At 38.6% G+C, this 27,644-nt stretch overlaps 1 protein-coding gene across 1 annotated transcript in view; it reads right to left on the reverse strand.

The window, feature by feature from the left end:
• Nucleotides 1-12,763: 12,763 nt before the first annotated feature.
• The window catches only part of LRRC6 (leucine rich repeat containing 6), a 35,112-nt gene continuing 20,231 nt past the window's right edge, over nt 12,764-27,644 (reverse strand). Inside the window, 2 exon segments of the mRNA XM_005425721.2 lie at nt 12,764-13,327; nt 22,853-22,938. Of these exon segments, the coding sequence (XP_005425778.3) occupies nt 13,141-13,327; nt 22,853-22,938 (273 nt within the window). The 3' untranslated portion in view covers nt 12,764-13,140.

A 27,644-nucleotide genomic window follows, 5' to 3' on the forward strand; every position in this document is an offset into this window, starting at 1 on the left:
TCAAGGATCATCCAGTTCCAAATCCTATTCATGGCAGGGCTGCCATCCACTCAAGATGCTCAGGACCCCATCCAATCTGTCCTTGAACACTTTCAGTGACAGGGCATCCACAACTTCTCTGGGCAACCTATTCTACTGCTGAATTAAATAAATCCTCAGTTAAAATGGAGTGTTTGCACATGTCCAACTTAAAGACTGCTTAGGATTTTAAACCAAAAAGGGTGACTTGACCTGAATACATGGAAGACATAAAAAAATTCCATTTCTTTCATAAAATACCTAACTGAAATGTTTTGCTGCTTGACTGCACCTTGGCAATGCACCCAGAGGGGAAAAAAAGGGATCTTGGTTTGCTCAGCAACTTAATATGTAGAGCAATCAAACAAAAAAGATGTCAGTGTTCACTGAGCTGGTAACAGACACTAATCCACTGCAAGGCTGGGAAAAAAATGTGTCTTGGGTCTTACATAATCTGGATGGCTCAGCTTTCAAAGGGATGTATTTTTGCATGTCAGAAAGTCATGCTCTGATTAATAAGGCATTTAACATAAATGACATGGTTTTGACAAAGGAAAAGTGACAAACAAGCAGAATGTGATGCCTCCCCTGCCCTCTGGCTCCCTCCTAAGACTTTTTCAAATCCCATACTAATTAGATGCATGTGCAAACAATTGATGTGTCACGCCTTTAACAAGCAAAGGCTTGTTTTCTATGAGCTAATTGCACCAAAAATTCATCCAGATTCTCCTGTCCTATCCACAGGAAGGGATGTTAAGGATGGCTGAGTACCACATGCCATGGATTGCCTGCCTTCAGCCTTCTGGTGTCCCTCACCAGCTGATTGCCACCTCCTGAAGAGCTCAAGATGAGGCAGCCACTGTCAGATTCCATCCACTACTACCAGCCCAAAGTCTTCAAACAAGTGCCTGGGATGCTGCAGGCTTTCTTCACCTCTCCTGTATGAACACTCCAAACCAGAAGGCTGGCTGTCATCACTGGAATGAGAGACTATGGATATTGCAGTGGGAAGCTTCTGGAAAGCCATGGATGTTTGATCTAAAGAGCATCCTACTCATGAGATCCAGCACAAGCCAGCTGAAGGCTGCCAGCACACCCAGCTCTCCACATGTCCCCTCCTCCTATTTACCTTCAGCCTTTCTGTGCATCCTCATCCTGTGCGTGTCTGAAGAGCGTGGAAAACGTGTGTTTTTCAGACTGCCACAGTAGGGACAGTACAGGCCTCTCCATTATCACCACTGCAGGAGAAATTTTGTTGCCTTAAAACTCGAATATTCCTTCAATACAAGTCAAATACTTCAAAACAGGAAGCAGACAGAGCGAGGACCATGACCAGGTAATTACTCCAACCCTGTGAATATTATAGAATCACTTAATAAGAAAGAAGCAGGCATAAGTGACCTCAGGAAGCTGCAGGGTATATGTCAAGCTTAAACAAAAAGTAAAATAACTTAAATAGGGGCAATAAGGACAAAACTTTCAGCGAGGCCGTTGTTTGAATCTGAATACAACACCAGGAACCAGGCTAGAGCAGCAGTAAGGCTGAAGGTTGAGCCCCCATACTGCTGTCAGCTCTGCATGGGTGCCTTTCTGTGCAACATGTGGAGCTCTGCACGTGGGAAATGGATTTGTAGAGAATTGTCAGGGCCTGACAGAAGGCCCCTGCAGTATGCATCTGTATGCAAACTTTGAGAAAAGAAATGCTGACTTAGACATGCCGTGGAACAGGACAGATGTTGAGAGAGAAATGGAGCTAGAAAAAAGTTTTGAAGGATTACCTTGCAAATAAGACTGGATACTTTGGAGAAATCGAACTATGAAAAATGCATTGTAGTGGGACCCACGAGGGGTAGTTTCAGATGATTGGCTTTGAGACATCTACAGCATGGTGTAGCAAAAAGCTGATAGGCAAGAAACACTTATAGTGTATTGTAAGTAGGAAATAGTTGGCTTCTGATTGTGATGGTGTGAACTATAACATCTGTATTGTCTCACCCTTCTCATGAGACTGAAAATGGAATAAGAGTTTTTAGAATGCCTCTAAGTTGCCTCATCTCAGGGTCAGGAAAAGAGCATTGTCCAACACTGCACAGCCAGAAGGATGCCTACAGGGTGGTGATGAAGGAACCAGGACCTCCAGCAGCACTTCTGACTGGGTAGACATGGCAGGAGAAAGAGACAGTGAAGGCAAAAGCAGGAAAAAGAAAGATCAACAGTCCTCTCCTTCCTAGGCCACATTGAGGGTTAAATCATTCACTTGATGTGCAATGTGAGGATGAAGGCAGCAGAACTGACACAGCAGAGACCCACAGCAACAGCAGTCATTAGGATGTTACTGGTTTGAAGCATGGCGGAGGAGAATGCACTTGTCACCAAGTCATGGATGGCATGGACATGGGCACTGGAGGAGCAGCACCAGCTGGCATTGCTTCTGTTGGATTCTGCAACTCCTGAGATAGGGCTGCAAACATGGGCTGAGAGGCTGGGCCCCATCAGGCTCCTAGAAGGGTTGGATACTCTTCCTCAGGATGGACTTTGTTTATCTACACTGTCACAGAGCAGTGCTTCTGTCCTCAATTTAAGCAAATTTGTGAAAGAGAATGAACTCTTGCACCCAGAGGACATCAAGAAAGCTGGTGAAAGGGCTGCACGGCACATCCTGTGGGGAGGGCTCTGGGTTTGTCTGGTTTGGAGAAGGGAAGGCTGAGAGGAAGCTCTCCAGAAGCTTCTGGAGGGCGTGAAGGCAAGGGGGAGTGATAAGTTCTTCTTCCTGGGATCCAAGTGACAGGATGCATGGGAAGGGTTCAAGTTGTGTCAAGAAGGTCTGAAAGGACATTGGGAAGATGCATTTCTTTACTGAGAGGATGGTCAAAGACTTAAACAGTCTTCCTAAAGAGGTGAACAATATCTTAGGTCTGTCACTGTTTAAGAGGCATTTGGACAATGCCCTTCATAACATGTTTCAAATTTTGGTGAGCCCTGAATTCGTCAGGCTGTTGGACTAGATGGTTGTTGCAGGTTTCTTCCAACTGAACCAGTCTGCTCTGTTCTATTAATTTCTGTTCTACTCTATCCTATCCTCTTCTATTCTTCTCATCCCACTTGTGTGGAGTTTGACACATACAACCTTAGGGGTGCATCAATGGATTTATATGCATAGGTTCTGCCAAAATTCATATCTTGTTTCCAAGGCTTCAACATCTATGCATGGAGGGAAATTGAATTTCTCTGTCTGTCTGGTGTTGAAATGCCAGAATGAAGGAGGACACCAATAAGAATAACTCAAGTTCACAAGGATTTAGTGCAAGAATTTTTCATGCACTGTACTCAGACCACAACTCTTCTCCTGACTGATGTTCTCAGGTTCACTGATGTATTTGCCATTTAAAAAGCTATTTTTTAAACTCCCAAGTCATGCTTCACTCCAAAATTCTTTACAATGGAATTCACAATGAGTTTCTTGACTAAGGTCTAAACAACTCCTGCATTCTTTATTAATAGTCTGCCATATTTCTATACCACCCTATCAGAATAATCAAGGTTAAACTGCCAAGGTCTGATTCTTCTGACAGAGTGCAGTAATAAATTTAGTGGAGACACTGTAATTGCTTCACCCTGAAATGCCAATGAATATGTTGAATATTGTAGAGCTTCTCACTGCCCTCTTACCATTTCCCAGAAAGATACACTATATGCAGATACTAATCTGTTAATTGTCATGCAGTCAAAGGCATGCAAATGATGTAAAAGTGCATCTACTAAAGAGTATTGACATGCAAATTTTAAGTTCTTTCAAGTCTAAAGGGAACAAGAACATTCAGCTCTTTCCAGCTCCAGTGTAAAATAAGAGTTTATTCGCTTTAAAAAATAATTTTAAAATAATTTGAATATGGGCTCCTAAAGGTAAAAGTAAAAATGTGTACCTGTAATTCTTGGCAAAATGCTCTGCTGGAGTGACCTTTCAATTGAAAGTGACATTTTTGAAAAGCATTGTACAGCCAGATTGCAGTGGAAGTGAGGAAGTCCCAACAATTTACTCTCAGGAGGCGACGTAGACAAAAATGCTTGAAGGGTTTTTTGCACTTAGTGCCTTTGGCATCTCGGTGTGCTCTCCTTTCTCCTCAACTCCAGTCCAGAAGAAGGGAAGATGCTCTCTCCTCTGCTTTATCTGCAAGTGGTGTCTTTTTTCATCTCTTCTGCCTTCTGGGAAATAAATCTTGTGCATTTACCTCACCTGACTTGATAAATGCTGCATGGGAAGTAATAAAGTATTTTCTGGTTTTTTAAGACGTGTTCTTGAAATTCTAATTCTTGCTTTTGTGTTTTGTGACCAGTCCCTGTCCAGCATAAATCAGAAATTCTGCTGTATTCTACTTTCTGTTTATATATTTCCACAAATCCAAACCAAGTTTTTAAGCAAGAACTGGTGAATTCAAGTTTAAACTTCTCCAAGGAAATGATGAAAGGTAGGGTCTGATCACTTATTGAAAAAGTGGAAAATCATTGTCCTCCAAAGGCATCTCAGATTGGATACTAAATACAGAAGCAATTGAAATGGCCAGTCATTTGAAAGTTTTACTGTCAATATTTCAACTCAAATAGAAATACTCTTACTAAGCCTATGGAAAAGGATGTTCTAGTTGATATAAGGCATTCATTTTTTCAGAAAGCTTCTGACAAGGTTGAAAGATTAGGAAAAGGAATTAAGCTGTCATGGCATAAAAAGGAAGGTCAGCTCAAGGATAAAGAATTTCTTAAAGACAGGCAACAGAGTAAAAATAAAGAGTTTTCACAATGGAGGATTATCTGTGGATCCCTAGAGAGACCTGGGCTCAAAGCTGAGCTGCTCAACACCTTCTCAAACAGTCCAGAAAAAGAGATGAACAATAAGATAATTGTATTTGCTAAAATAAATGTTGAGGTGATAAAATGGCTTGCAGGAATCATATCTCAGACTGCCTGAGAAGAGCACAAAAATGTCTGAAAATCCCAAGGACTTGAGTGACTGAAGGAAACAATAGCTCAATATTGCTTAATACAAAGGGGAAGATAACTCTACATAAACCAGCTTGATCTGTCAGTACATAGTGGCAGGTTCTTGTCTAGCTACTGAAACTCAGGAAATAAAATCTGAGCTCCCTGTAGGCAGTTTTATTAATATGTGGGCACAGTTCTTGGCAGCATTGAAAATATAAGAGACCATTAAGAACCTGTAGGAAAGTGAGAGATAACATGGTGCTGTGTAAAACCACAGGGCAAGGACTTAGATGTTGCCCCACTCTGTCCTGGATGTAACAGAAGTAGAAAAGGTTCTGAGGAAAACAACAGGATGAATCAAAGGAACTGGGAATCCCCAAAGATATGTTGATAGGTTTAAAATAAACTAAGGCAAATATTTACAGGAGGCATAATTAAAGCATGAAGCTTGTAGCCACAGGATAAAGGATGGAGGTTTATGAGCATAGTTAGTGTGAAATAACAGCAACACAGACTCCCAGAGGAGTGTTCTACCAAAGAAAATTGCATGTCAGCCCCCTAGGTCAGACTTTCCTCTAGCTGCTAACTGTCTGAGATTGTGTCAGGGAAGGATCGCTCTTTCCAAACTTTCTTATACAGAGCATGGTCAAGTCTTCCCTGCAGGGTATGAAAAATTGAATTTTGCCTCTCCCAGAATGAGGGGAAGGGGCTGGGCTAGGTTGGACTGTGGAAGAGAACCTGTCTGCCTCAAGGGTTAGCAGGTGTGATGGGGCAATCACACACAGCCCTCCAGAGCAGTGGGAGATTGTCACTCCCTGTATTTGCTGGCCCAGAAATGTCCTGCTTGAACTGAGGCACATCTTGGGCTCATTGGGCTTCTGGCTTGACTTCATCTGGTCTTCCTTGCACCTACTGCTGTGGGCAATGGCATAAGAAGTTCATTGGTGAATTTGTGCCTCCTGCCTCAAGTGATAGGCTTCTGAATTATATTCTTATCTCTGCCTCTGCTGGATCGAGGGACTGAGGTTTATCACTTTATCCAAAATTCTTCATATGATCCCATAAGATGAGCATGTCTTTTCCCAGTTTTGACTCAGAATTCACCAATAATTTCAGCATCAATTAAGCTGAAGTTGAGAAGCCTTCAGGGCTCCTGAGGAAGTGAGTAGAGACTACATAAAACAGTAGAGCTCAGCCCTTCCTGGGAAACTGCAGGGTATGGTGTATGAGGTCCTGAAGTAAGGCACCTGTGGATCTGAGTGCTGGGGATTTCTTATTGCAAAGGCATTTTCCCTTAAGTGACTCATCCTGACAATAAACCCTGCAAGATGCAGAATTTAAGAGTTGGTTTGTTTGTACATCAAGCTGTTCACTCAAATTCCTTTAGCAAAGGAAATGGTGAGAGCTCCTATGAACTCTAAGCAAGAACTCAAAATCAGCATGAAAGATACAAACCAGTGCCATATTCTCATGGCCTGGAAATGGACAGCTGGAGCCTGGTTTAGTTCGAGACTGGATGACAGTTTTGCAGGAGGTCTCCATTTGTTGTTCCCCTCTTTGCAATGTCAGGGAACAGATTCCTAGGACCACCTGAGCAGACCCACCGTGTCATGGTACAAAAGCAGTGAGAACACTGTGCATGACAAGAAATGGGGAGAACATTCACACCTGTGTTCACACACAGCTGTTCCTTCCTCAGACAGACTGAACAATACCTTGGGTCCTCTTTCCCAATCTGAGTAAAGATCCAGGCCAAAGAATACTAGATAAAGTCTTTACAGCAAAGTGGAACCTGGAACCTCAGTCTGTCTGACCAAACTATGCATCTTTCTTTTCAAGATCCCACTGATAAATTCAAGATCTGGTATTTCAAGAGCTATCAGTTGCTGAAATTAATTTCACAGCTCATTTAATAGGCAGACTTCTCTGTCTCTAACCACATGTGGTAATTTTCTTTAATCCTGTGGTTCAGATATATCCAGTAATAAAATCCCTCCTACTTGAGTCCTGAGCTGATTTAAATGGTCATTTTTGCCAGCTGTCCTTGAATCTTCTACACTGAATCCTGAATTAGTACAAGGGGAAAGAAAAAGGAACTTTGTCTGTCAAAAGAACATGAACTAGATTTGAGGTTTTCAGTGATGAGATAACAGGTTTGAGCTGAATTGAGAAATTCATTTGTCTGGATAACTGTGACTTCCATGCCACACATTTCTCTACTACTTACGAGCAAATATTAGACTGAGTAATGCCTTTGAAACAGGCATTAAAAAGCTTCCCTCAGTCATTAAACCCTTTCATTGCCTCATTAATTCTAGCAGTATAATCTGTTTTTGATTAACCAGGTTGTTAAGCATCCAGTGTCAAACACTGATAAAGAGGGAGAATTTGCTTTACAGATCACAGACATGTAATTATGTATCTCAACACAGCTGATAAAGTGTGAGAAATTACCTGCAGCCCCAAAGAAACCTCCCCAGTATGTTAGCACCAAGTAATCTCTGACACCTTCACAACAATAGATACATAACAACATGTCATAGGAGCCTTTGATACTCCACTACCACTTCGAGAATGTTCAGACTGAAAGTCAAGTTTTGTAGGATAGAAACTGAAAAAGTTTAATTGATTTATCTAAGATACTCTAGAGCTATACTGGAGACACACTTGGAAAAGTTTAAGAATGTTTGACAGTGACTTAGTTTCACACATGAATTCCCAGATTGAGCTAAAGTGTAGGCATAAATTTAAAAAGGCAAGCATTTTTATTTAGCATATTGAAAAATAATTTTAGTGAGATGAATATAGCTTTTACTACAGACATAAGGAAGGGTGACACTTTAAAGCATTTAAATAGCTGAAGCTGTAACTAGATACTGAGCAGAAGTACACATAAGGAAGTTCTGGAAATGGTGCAGGATATCAGCATCTTTAAATATTCAGAAATACAGTACAGAGTCTTAGGTTCATGGAAGTTTAAAAAAATGAGTGAAAAAAAATGGACTTGATTCCCTTAGAGGATTTCCATTGCAGAATAGAGTTCACTGCAGGAAAAGCAGACAGCTTGGATTTCTTCTGTAGCTGATGTCATGTTTCACTTCAGCTACACTTCATAGGTGCCTGATAAATCTCCATGGATGCTTTCCCTTTGAAAATTTTTACACTGATGATGCACTTTCATTTTAAATATGGAAGCATATTGGAACTTTATTATCAATCTCAGTGAAATCCTTAATTAAAAAGTCAGATGGCTGCCTGCCTTGTTGTAAAACCAGAGGAGCCAACACTAATTTATGTACACTGTCAAACAGGCATAATTATGCTGCTGGTAGACTTGCAGATGGTTAGCAGTAAGAGCACAAAAACAAGGGTCAAAACATAACCACAGGTCACATTTTTCTAGCCAAATGTTCACCAGTCAACTCTTCTATACATATATTTCCTATGAAGTTTCTGAGGAGGAAGGTGTTTATTGTTTAGAGCTGTGGAGGTTTTAAATGCTTCTGTTTATATGGTGCATGCTATAACTTCTGAGGTCTGTTTTTGCCCAGACATTCAGGCTGTACTACACTGAGAGTTGTATTTCCAGGAACAGAAGTGTAATCCCCAGCGTGGACCTGGTTATTATGATTTTCCTATGCTACAAAAGCTGTTGTCAAATATCAGAAAAGTGATTTATAAGTTGAGACATCTCCATATAGTGCCCTATATAGGAAAATTGACGCTTTATGCAGATCTGAACTCATCCAAGGGCAAACTATTATGCTAACACCTAGACAAAGCAGAGGGCTGGTTCTGTGCTATCCCATCTCCTTAAGGGAATGGGCTTTTGACTCCTGATCCCTGGCCAATTCCCACCACATCAGGGCTTGTCTATGAGGAGCTGTAGAGTTGCTTTAAATGGATCTGTGGCTCACATTTCTGTGCTCTGTGTAAAGTAGTGGTTGCTGTTGTCTGTAGGGTTTGTAAGGCAGAAGAAACTATGCCCAGTCTGTCTAACATGATTTCCTTGCTTCCCTGCTCCTTCTAATGTCTATGTTTTATAATTAGCTCAGGTAATCCATGGTGATTCTGAAACCAACACAGTAAACAGTCTCCAGAACTGATGTACTCTGTGGCTCTCACAGTGCTTTGACTGTGACATGTTTGATGCAGGAACAATTTGTACAAAACCTCAGAGATCCTACCTGATTATTAGATAGTTTCAGTGCACAACTGTGAAACCAAGAGCAGCACTTCTGGCACTAATAATATCTTTTATAATTTCTGCTTTTTAAAAAGTAAAGCATGAACTGTCACTCTGAGTAAGCTGTGTTTTCTAAATTATGTCATATCTTTTGTCCCCATATGTTAATTCATATGCTGTTTTCTTAGATTTCAACTTCATTGAGCTTTCACTCTGCCTGGGTGTATCAGAGGTGGAGGGAGAAAATTTCTTCTGTCAGTATTGCTCAAGTGCTGCAAATGAGAACAATAAACTTCAGCATGCTACAGATGACTATGCAACAGAAGAAATACATTTATTCACAAATAATTTGCAATTAAACTGTGAATAGGTTGTGCCCAGTGACAGGACCAGAGACAGTGGGCACAGGCTGAACACAGGAGATTCCTCTGAACATCAGGAAACATTTTTTTTTACTGTGAGGGTGACCAGGTGCCTGCACAGGTCACCCAGGGAGGCTGTGAATTCTCCCTCCCTGCAGATATTCTAAAGCCATCTGTATGTGGTCCTGCACAACTGGCTCCACTTTAAACAGGGAAGTTGGACCAGACGACCATCACAGGCCCTTCCAACCTTTAATATTCTGTGAGGTTATGATTTAGCACTGTAATTGGAAGAGCAGGATAGCTTTACCCTCTCCTAGTGTAACAGATTCCCTTCTCCTTTTGCTTTTTTTGACCAAGATGAATCAATTTAGTGCTGGAGGCCACTGGACACTTTCTGGTTTGTGCATCAACAAATCTCTCATTTTCATGGCAAATCTAAAACTTACATCCCATCCCAATTTTAGAGCAAGAGGAAGATTTTGTGGCAAATCCAAGAGCATTCCTGAAGTGTTACACATCTTTCCTCTCAGTACTGCCAGAATTTGTCATTAACCCTATCCATCTCCTGTCTACTGGATGATGAGTAAATCCATCAACTGCATGCTGCTAAAATTCCTCCAGTCATCTAGTTAGAGGTGAAATATCACAACACACACTCAGTGCTTTCTGAAGTTTTAATCTACTTAACCCAATTACATAGTAAGAGATAATGCTGTATGTGCAACTGCTGAGTCTGCAGGGGCAGAATGCAGCAAGTGGCAAATCAAAAAGCAGCATTTTTTGGTGTCCTCTAAGTATGAGAATTGTGCTCCAGATGCACAATGGCTTTGAGCAGCTGCCATGTCCTTAACTGGGGGGGACAATGCTGGAGTTTCCGTTCTCAGTCTTCCTTTCTCTGGTGGGGGCTCTGACTATCTTTCATTCCTTTTGTTTTCTTCTAATTTTCATTATACAGGGGATATTTTATCTGTGTTGTGTGATATTTTATCTGGCTGCCTGTCGTTTGTCCTCTTTTGTCTTCTTTTCTCAAAATTGCATTGCAGTAATCAGAAATTTTGTAAGGTGTGTTTATGTTCTTGTGGCATCATTTTGTCTTGTGTACTTTGTCTCTCTGTGATCAACTTCTGCTTGAAACAACTCTTTCTTCAGTGGTTCCAAGAATGTTTTGGTACCTGCTATTAATTTTCCTATGAGGTATAATTGTAGCTCAATACATTTTTTTCCCCCCAAAATCAGAGCAAAATCTATTCACAATGAAACCAGATGAAAAAGAGAACTGAGTTGGAACGGGGAAAGATACAATCATATTATCCTTTGGTTTGACATTAGAGATTATTTTTTTATAGCTCTCTTTATGAAAAAAAATAAAATAACAATACCTGACCAGGCTGCATGGAGGCCTCTGTTTTCCACAATTGTGTAAAACTCTTGAAAGATTCATCCATATTGGCTGAAGGTTAGAAAGGTTGATTGTCCCTACAAGATTTATAGATATAAGCAATGAAGAAAAAGAAGAAATCCTGTAAAAGTTTCACTTCTTAGAAACATCAGGAAATCCTCACAACAATCAATGAAATCACAGGAAATTAAAAAAAATGGATCTGCTGCCAAAATTTACTGATTTTTCTCTTCAAAAAAGTGGTGGAGCCTTTTCTCTTCCTCTATCCCAAGGTCAGCAAAATTCATACTTCTGAAACAAAAGGAAGTAGGCTTGAAAGGAATAAAAACATAAATTGTCCATCTGATTGGTAAAAATTACTTTATTTGTTGTCTGTTTTCCCATTTGGCCTGCACTGTTTCATGAAACAGCACCAACTTTCAGGACTCCCAGACTCCCCCTGGGCTGCAAGGGGGTCTCTGTTCCACGGGATTTCTCTGGGGCTGCCACGGGGGACCCCTTCTCTGAGCCTGCAACTCCTCCTGCCCTCCTCCAGCTCCTCTTGGGGTCCCTCCTCAGCTCCTCCTCCTGTACTGCTGTCACCTTTGGCCCTTGCTGGAACCTGTTTGTCCCCAAGATCCTGCAGCCCCACTGCCACCCCCAGGGCAGGGACACCCTGTGCCACCTCAAATACAGAACCTTGATGTGCAATCTAGAAAAGGATCCATGCTCACCCTATGGCCATATTACTACTCAGTGAGATCAAGAGGTAAAATTTAATATGTCTTTTCCATATTAGCTGGCAAAATTAGGCATTCCTAGTGAATTGGGACATATTGCAAAAGCAGTTGATGTTTTCATACTCCATTAACCAGAGCAGAGCTGATTAAATATATTCCAGGGCTCAGAGGCTTGTATCATTGAAGAATTTATTCTGGAGTTGGAAAAATTGAGTTAGTGCAAAAGAGAAATCCAAGATGATATGACATCCATCAGATAATGCCCAAATTCAACTTTGGTTTATGTCTTTGAGATATATAAGTTTTCTTTTCAGCTTTTAGTATATCCAGCATTAATATGAAACCTCATTTTTTCACCCTATATCTATTTCAAATTGCAACCAAAGAAAATGCATCGGTTCAAGCCATCAGCCTAAGCTGATGGATATTTTCTGCTTCTCTTCAGTGCACTTTAAGATAGACTATTTATCTTTATCTTACATTAAACATCTGTGAAGAACTATAAAACACTTTAGAGTGGCTAAAAATTCCCAGAATTCAATGGGAATATTTTCATTCAAACTGCTGAGGTTTTTGCACGATGTTTTTCACAATTAGGGACACAGCACTTTCAAAGGCTGTGTTATCAATGTGACTATGCTGAGGATACTGTGGGCAGTATTTGAGCTTAAACAGTGCTCAGTTATAACTGCAACTTATTAATCTTCTATCTTAAGGATGAAAACAAGTTTTAACCAGAAAATATTGTTTGATTCTTCCTGACCTTGCTTGCTCTTGACTAAAAGCAAAAGCTGATTTGAATCTGAAGCATTTTCTCTTGCAAATGAAGTCTTCCATTATAAACAATTACAAATGCATAAGCAAGGTAATGTAGGTCACTCAACTTATTTTTTTTTCTTTAAGTTTCTCTTTATTTTCTCCCAAAATCTTCAAGAAGTGGGATTGTTAGGAAAGCTCCAGAATCCAGGAGCTGTGCATTATGCTGGAGATTCAGTGATGAATGGTAGATTACAGCAATATCTCTCACTCCAACCATACCCTTTTCTTCTACTGTTGTCTACTGTCATGAAAATGAAAACACTGAAGGAGTACACAGAGATTTTTTTCCTATCCTTAGTTTAATGAAAAAAATCATAACTCTTGTTACAAGTGCATTCTTCCTTTCTTCCTTTTCTCTTTTTCTACAGTAATGTGTCATCTCTCAACCCAGACAGTAAATTGTTTGAAGAAATTACAATCTCTGATATAAGGCCCCTATTCTAATTTCAGAGTTACTAAGTAAACAATCTAGAAAAAAGAATTTAAATAGTAATATACTAACAGAAAATGCAGCAGAAAACATCAGCACAAAAAAGTTATTGATAGGAAATGTAATGTTATTGCCAACTTCAGCTCTATTTTATTTTATTTACACATAGCATCGTGAATTCAACACAAGCATTCACACTACTTATAGAGGGGATATTTCAGAATGTTTCAAATTAATGGAGGAACATCTTCATTATTTTCAAAATCATCAGAGCTCTTCTTAGCCTCAGTAACCTTCTGTGGTTGGAACTTTATAGGTCCCTGTCCAGTTCGTTCCTTTTCCTGGACTATCTTTGCCACATCAGGGAATGAATATTTACTAGGATCCACTTCTAACTTCTCAACTTGTCCACTCCTGAGACAAGAGGGAAATAAATGGAAAAAACATAATTTCAGTGTCAAATATAAGAGAACTGTTTGAATTTATTATGTGATTCTATGGTTCTATTTTGGGTGCCTGCCTATAAACACATGGTATGAGGGCTGTTACTGAGTCCAATTAAACCAGGGTTAAGAGTTCTTCTAACTTGAGAATTGATTGCTAAATAAAAACCCTAAGTGCAAACACATGAAAGTAATACAAAATCTCTAAGATTTTGTATAAAAGAATCCCTAGTCTCCAACTTCAAAAGTTAATTTTAGATAGCTGTAATTCCCTTTATAACAGAACATGGTGACTGCTGGTATCACAGTACAAATCGGTGGCTTTTGATGTAAGACTTTTTTTTAAATCCAATTGTTTTATATTCTTTTTTTTCTGTTCCTTTTTACACAGTTCCTTCCCACTTACTGTCTAGTAATTTCCAGGTGACAGGTCTGTCTTTGGAAAACAGAAATACTTGCATTTATAGAGAAAATACAATTGTAGGAACTTGTCCGCCTTGATCAGCTAATTTTTATATTTTGGCAACATGAATCCTCACCATGTTTTTATTATGAAAAATATTAAATTAAATTATAAGAAGGGTCAGAGTTTTAACACAATTTTCATATGCTATTGCTATTAAGGATACCCTTTCAGATGACACTTAGAAATGTGTACTGGCCACTCATTAAGGTAACCTATCCACATCACACGATGATCAAAGATTTGAAACATACTCTCTGTCTTGCAGCATTTAATCTTGTTTATTTCTAAAAGAGGAGCTCAGTGATTAAATAGAAAAAATCTAACCTGCTTTCATGCAATTTGTAACTGTTTACATGAAAAAATAGCAAAATGGAAATTTAATTGTACAATTATGTTTAATTTCTTCAAATTACAACACGATTTGTACATCTTCAGACTCCATTTTATACTGAGTCACAGCTCCCAGCTCAGCACTAGAAAAGACAGTGCCTTACCCTTCAGAGATGTGAGAAAAGTGTTTACCTAGGAGATCAGAAAGGCTCCTTAGAAATAGAGTAAACAAGGGGGAGGCAAAGTCACTGCATTACAGAATGCATTTTATGGATGACAACACAGAAAATGAAAATTTGAATATAAAGTACAGTAAAATATTTTAAACTGAAAATACAACATCTTTAGTTGTTAAAACAGGGAGAGTTTTGCAGGGCAGCTTCCCAATTCTGCCAATGCTTCTCCATCAAGGCTCTGGGAGATGTGAGCAGGCATCCCAGCCCTCACTAGTGCAGGGTCTCTGTCCCACTGAAGCAGAGACGCAGAGGGGCTCACGGGAGGGCTCCTCCTCGCCTCCTGTGCCATGCTGAGGAAACCAGGAGCTCCAGAAGAGGCAGTCACCAGCCTAACCACCTCTTTCAGCTCCATGCCACTAGGTTTTTCTTGTACTAAAAGAATAATTTGATCATTTTTTCTGAGCAGAAAACAGCCAGAGAAGCTAGCTGCTTTAATAACCTGCATAAATCTTTTCCAAATGGTGGCATAAGCAAAAATTACTCAGAGTAGAATTTTATGGGTAATGAAAACAAATCCAAGAAAAGTTTTATTTCTTTACCCTAAACATTCTTCAATTTATAGATTTTTTTTCTGATATTTCACTATACTATTTAATGAAACAAAAAAGTGTTAATTTGTGGCAACACTCCAAAAAATGTTCATCCCCCCAAAAGTAAAGGGCATTTTAGTTTCCTGTGTAATTTACAAAATGTGCTGTGACCTGGAATCACTTTATCAGTAGCTGTTGGTGAGATCACAAAGAGAGCAGACCCTTAAACTAATCATTTACCACTAATCTGAGGCACCTCAGAAAAAGCTAAAAAGCATGAACATGTAAATAAATTAGGCTCGGCTTGTGCCTCCATCACATGCTAGGAAAGAATTTCCTTAATTTGAAGTATTTCAATTAGCAATGGTATCTCACATTTGTTCAACTGCTCTAAAATTGAACACATTGTCATTCATGAAAACACAATAATGGAGTTTGGATATCTTATTGCTTAGTAGCAGAATAAACTTCAGCATTCCAGAATTGAATTAACAGTGATAGGTAACAATCCACATCAACTAGCTATGACAAGGTTATTGCATCAGCTGTTCTCAAAATTGCAACAACATATGTAATCTCAAAGTATGTTAACAACAGGCAACAGGTAAGACTGAGAATCAAGCACAGTGAATTTTTCCAGAAAGGAGGCGGGTTTTCATGTACTTACATGAACATGATCGAACATTCTATACTTGTTTAGTAAAGCTCCACAGTGCTATCCCAGCTAGCACAATACAACTGGCTGACAGCAAGACCCCCCTAGGCTGAAACCAGTGCAGCTACAGCACAGATCTACTGCGCTCAGCATGCAATCTATGCAAAAGAGGCTGGGTATTGATGAGGTCAAAGATAACCACCTGAACATTTTGTGAAGAAAGAACAAGTTTTTCCATGTAATTAACAGAACAAAAATCACCTTGTTTCTGAAGCTCTTCCATGAGCAATGGTAAAACAGCTATTATGGAAACAAAAATATTCATTGAAGGACCAGCTAGAAAGCATACCTGAAAATCTCAGTGTTTGCAAACTATTTCAAGTTCAGGTGTAAAAATAGATGAAGTTCACAGTTTTTGGCACTGCTACCTGCTGCTGAACTTTCTCTACCTAAAAAATTATGTTCAAACACTAGAGCTCCACACAAAAATAAATTAAATCCTTTATTTCCTCCTGATATTTTTTCCCTTTGAAAGGCTATTTCTACCTCCACACAGTTTGATTAGGTTTTTAAAGAATAAAATTAGAAGACTCCACAAAAAAGAAAGTTTTGCATAACTATAGCAGCCTGCTGAATAATCTGGTGTGTGACATATGGCATATCTGATAATTTGGTATTTCTTGATAATTTACACTTTTATTTACACAGTCTTTAATCTCCATACTTGATATTTAAATTACTTGACAGTTATATTCCCCTGTGTCAACTTCTGAATTTCAATAAAATTTAGATTGCTAGAGATTTCTCATATCTTTGATCCAGAATATATGGTTATTGACATGTGACTGAAAGTTTCCTTTCTGAATCAGGACATAAATACAAAGAAATTTAGGACTCACAACCAACTGCTTTGAAGAGGCACTTTTTCAGATCTTTTAACACTGTGGATGAAACAGGACAAAAAATGATTATCATCCTAGACAAAGTACTAATAAATGCTTTTCTTGAATAAGAAAATAGAGTGATTCCAGTATATGGAATGACATCTTATTTGAGAGCTTAGAGAATGACAATTCTTTATTTAGGTGTGTTAAAAATGATGGTGAACATAGGACACTTGTCATACTCTGGTCTTAATTTTTGAAATTATAAGCTTGGAAAAAATCTACTAGGTAATCTAAGCAAATAATTATGGTTTTTTAAGTACCTGGAAAATTAATTCCTCTTTCATGTGTAAGAGACCTTTTAAATCTCTGTATATGTATGTAATCTGAAATGAAGCTGTAACGGGAGTCTTCAGAATCAGTGAGAGGACATGAATACTGGTAGAATCAAATGCATCTCTCAGGGACAAAAAACAGTGAAGAATTACTAACAAAACAGTGGTAAATGTTCTGATAAAGAAAAGGCTCATGATATCTAGATCATTCTATTCTAAAAGACAAATATATTTCATGAATAGGATTCATCAGACTGAGAATATATATATTACTAATGTCCATATTTCTAAAAGTTAGACAAAAAATCATATCCACTGTGACATTTTCAACTTCACTGTTCCATCCCTTTCCTTCTTTTGAATAATCACTTCAAGATATTAAATTTTCAACTGCTCTTGTCTGCAAGCAAGAAAAATGCTCCAATACCTGCAATATGCAAATTGACTCTGAATTTCTATATGTGGCTATAATATCATCTTATTTTCCCTCCTTTCATTGTTAAATTTGTCAGACAAACTTGAAACCCTTAAACATTTAGGAAACATATACTGAAAATACACTTTATTCTAACAAAGTTTTTTCAAAGTTATGGAATGGTAGAAAGCAACTTTTAAGTCCATCTCTGCCCTCAGACTTTTGTCCTTGGCCCATCTGCACAACCAAAGGTAACTTCAGACTGCAGTGATCAGGAACTGAAGTGTTCTCTTGAGAATGCTTTCTCCAGAAGGGCACATTTCTGAAGCCTTCTCACCTTTATTATAGTTAAGGATTATCAGATGCCAGTGTGCAAATTAGTTTTCAAATCACTTCTGAGGAACCCCACCTTTTGTTCTCCTAATTAGTCAAATGATGGAGACGTACACCCTCTACTTTGATTAGCTCCAGGCCTCTATGAGAATGCAAATGACTCCCGTACTTCAAGATAAATTTGAGTAAAAAACATTTTTAACATGTTGCTTAGTCATATTTGACTACAGTTTCTGGTTAAGAAGACAACTGAATTACAGTTCCTATGATTCCTCCTTTCCCATATAATATTACCTGCATTCTAAAAGTTCTCAATGTCTTCATGACAGATAGCAAACTTCATTACCAGAAAATATTAATTCTGCAAACTATTCAGCTCTCAAGATTTGTGATCTAATACCAGGTATTTATCAAAGGCATTACATCTCAACAGAACTGATAACTGATTTGTCATTTGTAATCTTAGCACACATTTACTTATCCATCATTCAGGCCACTCTTCAGATGCACTTGTCTTTCTTCATGTTGAAATGTTTCTGCTTGGTATAGACACTGAGAGTTTGGGTTCTGAAAGATCACATAAATCCTCTTGCAGCTCTCAGATCAGTTTGTCTGCAACACCATTCAGTTTCTGACCTCATCTTACCTCCCTTCCCAATCCTGAGGAAATGATTAATTTTGTTCTACTGTGTTTCTCTTCACAACAGAGTTCTCTCCCTTCCAACCCATCACATCTCTCTGTGTAAGCTGTAGGAATTTAAGACTGAGAGAGATTTTCAGCCATTCCTTCTGTGGAAAGGCATTATTCTGACACTTCACAAGGACTGCTTCAAGGATTCAAATTAGAACTTCTCACTCCCAAAGAAAGATTCTTACCCTTAGATCTACAATTTTTCCCACAAATTTTTTCTTTGCCTCTTCTCCACCAAAATGAACCAAGTTAAATCTGGGTCATCCAGTAAAACAGAGCTTTGCAGTGTATTTCATATTCAGCAACACCTATATCTCAAGTGAGATGGCTGTAGAGAATTTTTAAATAATCTGTCTTTTATGTTAATAAGCAAAGAAAAGCTCAACTAAAACCTTCTCCAAGACTTTACTTCTCCAAGAAAAGTAAAGTAATGCTTGTTTATCACTGAAACTGCAAACCATAAAAGAAGTTCTGTTAATGAATCTTATCATGACATGTTTGCTAGAAAAAGATTGGAATTAAAATCCAATACAGTAATTAAAAACATTCAAGTTTTCTCAGTCTCAAGTTCAATATAAATTACAGGTAATTTTATATATTTTATGTCTCTCAAAATTAGTGAAATCTAGTTGAAACTGGATAACCTGTTCAAAGGCATTTATGGGCTCACCAGCAGACAGAGTGGAAAATCCAGTAGCATACTTTTCTTTTTTTTTCTCCTTAAGAATCCAGATGAAAAAAAAACCCAAACCAAACTAAACAAAACAAAACTAAACAAAAATTGCCAAAAGCCAAACATTATTCACTGTCACTAAGAACTGATTCCAGTAGAATGTAAATCAGATTTCCAATCTAATATATTACATGGTATTCTCTAGAGCACATGCTGGCTTGGTCACCCAGTGCACTCTTGCATAGCTAAGAGGGGAAAAGACACTTAGGGCAGTCAGATTTGCAATGCCTGAACCACTAAGATAGGAATCACCTCTACCTTACATTCCTTATTTCAGTATAAAAGGTGTGTAAAGATTAGAACTTGCTGATTAGTTTTAATTCAGCAGAACTTGCCACTCCATTCCTTTGTCTCTCCAAATTAAACTGTTCTCTGGCTGCATTTCTCAGTCCCTCTGTATATAAAGAACTACAGTAATAAAACACAAAATAAAAGCAAAAGAAGAAAACTCAAAAAATGAAAGAAAAATGTTGTATTCCTATGAATATTTCCTTACTGGAGGAACTCAAATATGTGAATATTTACATTTAGAGATATTTTGGGGTTTATTTATTTCTTCTCCAACACACTAAAGGAAGAATAGTCTAAAGCTGAAGGTATGAGACAAGGATTGTTGCCTTTATGTAACTGTTACTCTTAAGATTTCCAGTACAATTTCAGAAAAGTCAGTTTCTACCTACCTCTGAATTTCCTCTATGCAGCTGTGGAGACCTCAGCTTTGGTATCTTACAGCTGACCTATGAGGCCAGTTCCAGTAAGGAATGGCACACTCAGCTACTGCATTAATAGAGGCTTTGTAAATAGAATAGGTCAGTCCATTATTTTTATATTAGTCTGAATATTATAGATAAATATAATTCCTTCCACAGAAACTTGCCTCTTTGAAGGCTCCACATACAGTTTTGTATACAGTGACAGAAGAAATCTCTCATACGTGGCAGAAGTAATGACAGTATCACCATGTAATCTAACTAACAAGAGTTAAAGAGATTTAAAGCTCTGCATTACAGTTTGGCAGATTATATGTCTGACAGCATTTAGCTAAGACATCTGTAGCTGTCAAGTATAATCACTGTAATGAATGTTCTTCTGTAATCTAAGAGACAACAATTCAGCAAAATTTTAACATCTGGCTAGTCAGCGACTTTTCAGCTAAAGAGGTCAAAACATACTATTTTTAGAAAGAATTGCAATTCAAAGACTCTTTTCCTACTTCTACTTTTGTGGAAATACATTTTCCTAATCCAAAAGTTGTTTCTTTAACTTATTTTCTTGTAATGCATTTAAAGATTTAGCTGCATTTCTGTTGAAAAGCACCATTCCTTTTGCAAAGAAGAGTCATAGAATAGACTCACAGAATGGTTTGGGTTCAAAGGGAAATTCATAGGTTGTCCTGTCCAACCCCTCTGCAATGAGCAAGGCACATCCTCAAGTAAATCAGGTAGCTCAGAGTCCCATTCAACCTGGCCTTAAATGTTTATAGGGGTGGGGCCTCCATCACCACTCTGGGCAGCTGGTGCCAGTGTTTCACCACCTTCATAACACAATTATTTCTTATATATTTTCCCTCTTTTACTTTAAGACAATTATTCCTTGAAATCTGTTCCCATCTTCTTTACAAGATTCTTTTTAGTGTGAAAGGCTGCTAGAAGGTCTCCCTGAAGCCTTATCTTTTCCACACTGAAGAACACAGACTCTCTCAGTATTTCCTCATACAAGACGTGCTCCAGCCCTCTGATAATTTTTGTGGCCTTCCTCTGGACTGACTCCAGCAGATCCATGTCTCTTGTGTACTAAGGATCCCAGAGCTGGATGCAGAACTCCAAGTGAGGTCTTGGTAGAGCAGAGCAGAGAGGAAGAATCCCCTCCCTCAAGCTACTGTCCATGCTGCTTTTGATGCCACCCAGGACATGGCCGGCTTTCTTCCCTGCAAGTACACACTGTCTGCTCATGTCCAGTTTTTCATTTACCTGCATCCTCAAGTTCTTCTCAGGACTGCTCTCAATCCCTTCTGTTCTCAGCCTTTATTTATACCAGAGGCTGTCCTGGCCCATGTACACCACCTTGCATTTGACCTTGTTCAGCCCCGTGACATTCACATGAACCCACTCCTCAAGCTCATCCACATCCCTTCGGATGGCATCCCACCTTCTGGCATATGAACTGCACCACCCAGCCTGGAGTCACCCACAAACTTGCTGAGAGTGTGCTTGACATGGAAATGTACTGATCCCAGTATGGGTCCCTAAGAGACGCCACCTGTCAGTGATCTCCATCCAGAGATTGAGTCATTGCCTACTCCCCTCTGGACACAACCATCCCACCAATTCCTGATCCACTGAACCATCCATCCATCACATCCACATCTTACCAAGTTAGAGGGAAGGATGTTGGGAGGGACCATGACCAAGGCCTTACAGAAGTCCAGACAGATGACAGCTGCAGCTGTTCTCTTGTTCACTGTTACAGTCACTGGATCACAGAAGGCCACTAGGCTGGCCTTGCCCTTGGTGGAGCTGTGCTGGCTGTCCTGAACCACCCCTCTGTCCTCTGTGTGCCTCAATACAGCTTCTAGGAGGATCTGTTCCATGATTCCCAGGCAGAATAGAAATCCCAAAGGTGAGGATGATATTCTGTCAGTTTACAAATTCCTAGCATCCTTCTTTCTACTCTTTTTAAAAATGGGTGCAATATTTCCAGTTTTCCAGTCACTAGGGACTTCACCTGACTCCTTCCATGACTTTGCAAGTATAATGGAGAGTAAGTATCCTCCACTTGACCTAGACCTTCTAAAAATATTTGAAATACTTTGTAATCAGAGTGATGCACTGTTGTAATGACTGCTGCTTAAGGAAAGGGTACAGTCCTTGGGGCTCACTAGAAACCTCAACAAATTCTTGCAGGTGCCCTCTTATCTTCTCATAAGGCAGATCATCAAGAAAAGAAGTCAATGACTGATTTTTCTTAGAAATAAGAAATTAATAGTAGAATTAATTATAACTGACTCTTGCAGAACCATTTTGCCAGTGTCCTAAATATTGAGACCAAGAACAGCTATGATCCAAAATGCCATTTTTTACTAACTGCTTAGCCTTTTTAACAAGATTCAACACAATGAAATCAAACAAGGAAACTAGTGCAACACTTCAAATATAAATGGATAAACAGCTTAAGGGACTTTGCTGTTACAATATCTTATTCTGGTATGAATACCATTGGCTATAGCAAAAGGAAAAGGAAAGATTAAAACATATATCATGGTATTTGTACTTAGGCCAAGTGTTCATGAACTCCACTGTCTATCTACAGTAGCACTTGCTAAGGGTAAAAGCAGAAAATAGTGCATCACTGATATTCACGTGCTTTGGGCAGTCATTGATTACAAGATTTCAAGAGCTGGAGTTGACATCACAATTAATAAGATGGATCTGTGTTACAAAACCTTGCAGAATTGTTTTTTGAACTTATTTACTAGAGCAGTAGATCAACCTGTATAACGGTAAGAAAATACATTCATGAGAGAGATTGAAAAGAATTGCCTTCTACAAGGTTTCCAGAGTTGGGTTCCATAGCAAGCAGCTCTGCAGAGGCCATTCTTAGTAGGTGATTTTGTTTTAGTATATACGAGTTTACAACCTGAATGAGCTGATGGAAAAAAAAACCTGATAGGCAAAAATAAGTGGATTTTTGTCTCTGCTATTGAAGGAGATCACTTTTTAATAAACAGCACCAGACAGGTTATTAATCTAAAGCTTTTAGACATACTTTTACTCTACACTAATCAATATTTTCATATTTTCAACAATAACATAAAAGAAGTACATACTCTGACATGAGAATAACACACTGATAAAAATAAAACTGATGGAGAAGATAAAAAGGAATTACCTTCTTGTGGTTTTTTGCTGTGTATTGCAGCCAGAATGTTTAATTGAAGCTGAAACTTTTTGCTTAGCCAGGATTATTTCTTTAGCCTAAAATAAAAATAGACAAAACATAATTCTCATAAAAGTTGACACTTTTGCTTGCAAGCATTTAAATAATCTTTCAAAAATAGAAAATTGTGAGTGTCTGCATAAATTTTCTCTTGTGACATTTACTCTTTCTGTTACATTTTAACACTTCACTCAGCATGAAACACAGACATAAGGCAAGTTAAACCAAATTATCTGAATGGAAATACAGTCAAACATTTATAAAATTATACATAAAAGAGTCTTTAAATATATACATCTGTATTGTGTTTAAATATGTACCATCTTGTTTAGCACCATGTTAATAATGCACATTACTGATTGCACTTTGGTTCTGGTGTCCAAGTACTTGTTCTGACATTTTTATTAAAAACCAGCTGCAGTCTGGACTTCTCCTCACTCAAATGACAAGTGACCACAAACTCCCTCAGCTCCTTTGCTAAAAGAGAAAGTTAGGTTCAAAGTCCAGGTGAATTCCCCTTCTCAAAGAAAACACATCCACCATGATTTTTGGGAAGATGTGTTATTGACAAAAGGGTATCTCATTGCAAAAGGATTTCTTTCCCTTCATAACAACAGCATGGGAGAGGGATCCCTTAAGCATCTGAAAGGAGGAAGAACAGGAACCACACCAAATAGTTCATATTATTGGCTGTTTCATAGTCCAACTGATTTGAGAGCAGTCTGCTCCAGAAGCCCTGAGAACTTAGTCTCCACTCTGAACCCCATATTATATAAAGACAGTCTGTAGCTTCAGTCATCTGTTTCTGGAAATCAGTGAAATACAGAAAATCTTTCCAGATTCTGGAAATATTCCAGAATATTCCTAAATATTTCCAGATTCTGGAAATCTGGAAATACAGAACCCTCTGGTTTTGTATTGTACATGCTCTGATGACAGAAAGAAAGCCTTGTTTCTTTTTACCTTCCCTCTTTTCAAGTATTCTTTTTTTTTTTAACAGAAATTCATTCTGCTGATCCCCTTGAGACTTGTGCTTCTTACTTTGTCTTCAGAGCACACCATCAAGGATGGTGAAGAAACCTGCTGATTCTGCACTCCTAAGAAAATACATCCTTGACATGAACTGCCCTTGGCACTTAGGGAAGGGTTAGGATTTGCCTACTTTGGGCTCAGTGGTAAGATAATAGTGTGAAATTTGAATCCTGTGGTATATAAGAAAATTGACTAAATTAATATAATGAAGCTTTCTGAAAGTTATTCTATGATACCAATATTTATGATACTGATACTATGATTTCTAATATTTAAATTTTTGTGTACAGTTTTGGGCACCACAATATAAAAAGACATGAAGCTATGAGACAGCATCCAAAGGAGGCCATGAGGATGGTGAAGGGTCTGGAGGAGAAGCCATATGAGGAGAGGCTGAGGTCACTTGGTCTTTTCAGCCTGGAGGAGATGGAGGGGAGGCTTCATTGAGGTCTTCAGCCTCCTCATGAGAGGAAGGACAGGCAGGCACTGATCTCTCAGGTGACCAGTGACAGGACCCAAGGGAATGCCTGGAGTTGTGTCAAGGGAGGTTTAGGATGGATATTAGGAAAATGTTCTTCACCCAGAGGGTGGTTGGACAATGGAGCAGACTCCCCAGGGAAGCGGTAACAGCACCACACCTGAAAGAGTTCAAGAAGCATTTGGACAATGCTCTCAGGCACATGGTGTGACTCTTGGGGTGTCCTGTGCAGGGCCAAGAGTTGGATCTGATGATCCCGATGCGTTCCATCCAACCCAGCATTTCCTATGATTCTATGATTAATTAGAAAACAGAAAATGCACCCCTTTTAAGATCATTATCAAAGGATTCTAGATAGAGATGTTTTAAATAAAATCTGAAGTATATTTGCAAAAGCCATATTTTTATTCATATTTTCAGTGCATTTTTTTTTCCTACAATGGCTTTCTTATTCTTTAATGGAAATTCCTTTGAGTAACAGATTTTCCCTGCAACACATTTATGCTGAAGGATTATTAGATTTCTAGGGTTCCAGAGCTGTGTCTCCACATGCCTTTGATGGCAATGAAATATTACCACATTTACCATACCTAGATAAGTAAGAATTATATAAAGGAATTCTATCAAATAAAACTGACATGCATAATACACACTACTCCTATTTTTAGATTAATTAAGCAATCTAACTCTCATTGATCTTTGAATTTCTATTCTCTTTTGAAATCCCAGGCAATAAAAAGCTGTCAGCATTCATTTGTGGCTAGTAATATAATAAAGAATTAATCAAAAATCCAAATTTTACTCTCTGACTCACTAAATTAAGAAAAAGGAATTTTTCAAACATGACAGAGAATGTCTCAAAACCCTAAATAAAACCTGCTTGTTAATAACACTGGGTTTTGATGCTTTTACTGAGGCAGCAATTAAAATGCTGGTGTAATCTACTGATGACATTTTATGAAATCATTTATTTAATATGCCAATTTTAGTCAAATTCTATTAAAGAATCTTCCAGTTTTTTATTTGCCTGCATCATCTGCAAAGATGATGCTGCCACAGCATAGAGGTTCAAAATCTGAGAAGTTTCATGTCACAAATATTTTTCCCAGAACACAAGGCATGTACAATGTAGTCACTGTCCACACCTTACTCATGTAAAATCTCCATGCCAAGGATTATTGCAGTATAAACACTACACTTTAAAAGTGTCACTATATTATTTCACTGAACATTGTCTCCTTCAGTTTCTTTTGATGACCTTCCAAAAAATATTGGCAAACACTGCCTTAGAAAGGCACCCATTTTGTGGTGATTTGCTATGTAGCAAGTAATATGGTTAAAAATATGTTTCCAGAAATGAACGTGAAAATTATTCCTTTCTTTTACTTCATGTGGAATTACTATCTCCAACATCTGTGATGTGACAAGCTCATCAGAGAGGCAAGGAAAGAGGTTTTGTTTTTGTTTTTAAAGACTAGGGAACAATAACAGGCTGGAAGATGAATGGTGAAAGCTTTATTAACCTGATCAGAAGCTCACTAAAACAAGTGAAAACCACTTAGAATTCAGATAGATTTCTATTGTGTTACTGAGAAGAGAGAGATATTTTTAGGATATGATTGCATGAAGCTTATTATAGAAGACTATTTTTAGATTAGTGGACATTTCAGTTATGTAAGGAATGTGCTAGGCCATTTATCTAGCTGCAAAAAAATTATTATTTTGATAACTGTTTTTTTAGAAACAAACGGATAAAAACCAGTGTAATATAGTCATTAAGCTTGTCTTGTGAAATTTGAAGCCTGAAAGAAATTGAATGTATTCTGGTCTTCCTATTTAACTTACTAAGAGGAATTCCCATTAAGTTGCTGATCTTGAACCAGTATTCTTAAGCATTGATAAAATCAGCCACAATATCCTGCAAGAAAAATATCAATTGGCTTTCCTGTTGTCAATCATTATTCATTTACCGTTCTTCCTATATTACATCCCATTAATCATAATGATAAAATTTTTATGGTTTGAGATCATCTGAAGAGTATCTATGCCCCAAAAATTTCAAATGAGAACTCTATTTCAGTCCTAGGGGAAGAGAACAGTTTCTGTGACTTTAAAAAGAACAGTGGCTAGTATTCTTTACATGCAATTGCAGTGAAGTAACACAGATCCATCTTTGGTCAGCAAATCCATGAAGTTCACAGGATCACAGAATGCTGGAGGTCATCTAATCCAAGCCCCCTGGTCAAGCAAAGCCCACTTGAGCCAGTTGCCCAGGACCATGTCCAGATGCCTTTAGAACATCTCCAGGGATGGAGGATTCACAACTTCCCTGGGTGACCTATGCAGGCACCTGGTCACCCTCACAGTCAGAGTTTCCTGGTCTGCAGAGGGAACTCCTGCATTTCAGTCTGTGCCCACTGTCTCTGGTGCTGCCACTGGGCACCACTGAAAAGAGCCTGGCTCTGACTCTTTGCATCCTTCCTTTAGGTATTTCTGTGTATTGATGAGATCCCCTTGAGACTTCTCCAGGCTGGACAGTCCCAGCTCTCTCACCTTTCCTCACAGGAGAGGTGCTCCAGTTCCTTGATCATCCTTGTGGCCCTTTGCTGGATTCTCTCCAGCAGGTCCATGTCTCTCTTGCACTCCATGTGTCTCCCACCAATGCTGAACAAGGGGGAGGATGGCCTCCCTCCACCTGCTGGCAATGCTCCTAAGCTGCTCAGGACACACCTGGTGTTCTTTGACAGAAGAGGGTGTTGCTGACTCATGCTTAACTACATGGCAACCAAGACTCCCAGGTGCTTTTCTGCAAAGCTTCTTCCAAGAATCCACCGACAACATGCAGCATTCAATTCATGCATCCCCAAGCTACTCAAGCAGTTTTAACCAAACCAAGTCCAAGGTGAGAACATCTACCCAGTTATTTCATAGTGCTTCTCTCTCCCCATGTTTTACAAATATCTGAGAATCACATATTCTGAGAGGAAGTATGCTCCAGAACCTCCGGCTAGGCAAAATATGTGGGTGTAGCTAAAATATCAAGGTAGGTTAAATATAAAGTTAATAATGGAATAAAGGCAGTTCTCAATCACAGTATGAAGAGAGACTATTCATTTTGCTGATTTAGGTATGATTTTATGGGTAGGCAGCAGAGTTAATATATATCCAGAAACATTTGGAAATATTTACATTTTGTAAGGCATTGATCATCCACAAAGGGACTAGCAAGATGTA

The sequence above is a fragment of the Geospiza fortis genome, unplaced genomic scaffold, assembly GCF_000277835.1.
Source record: "Geospiza fortis unplaced genomic scaffold, GeoFor_1.0 scaffold94, whole genome shotgun sequence".
NCBI lineage: Eukaryota > Metazoa > Chordata > Aves > Passeriformes > Thraupidae > Geospiza > Geospiza fortis.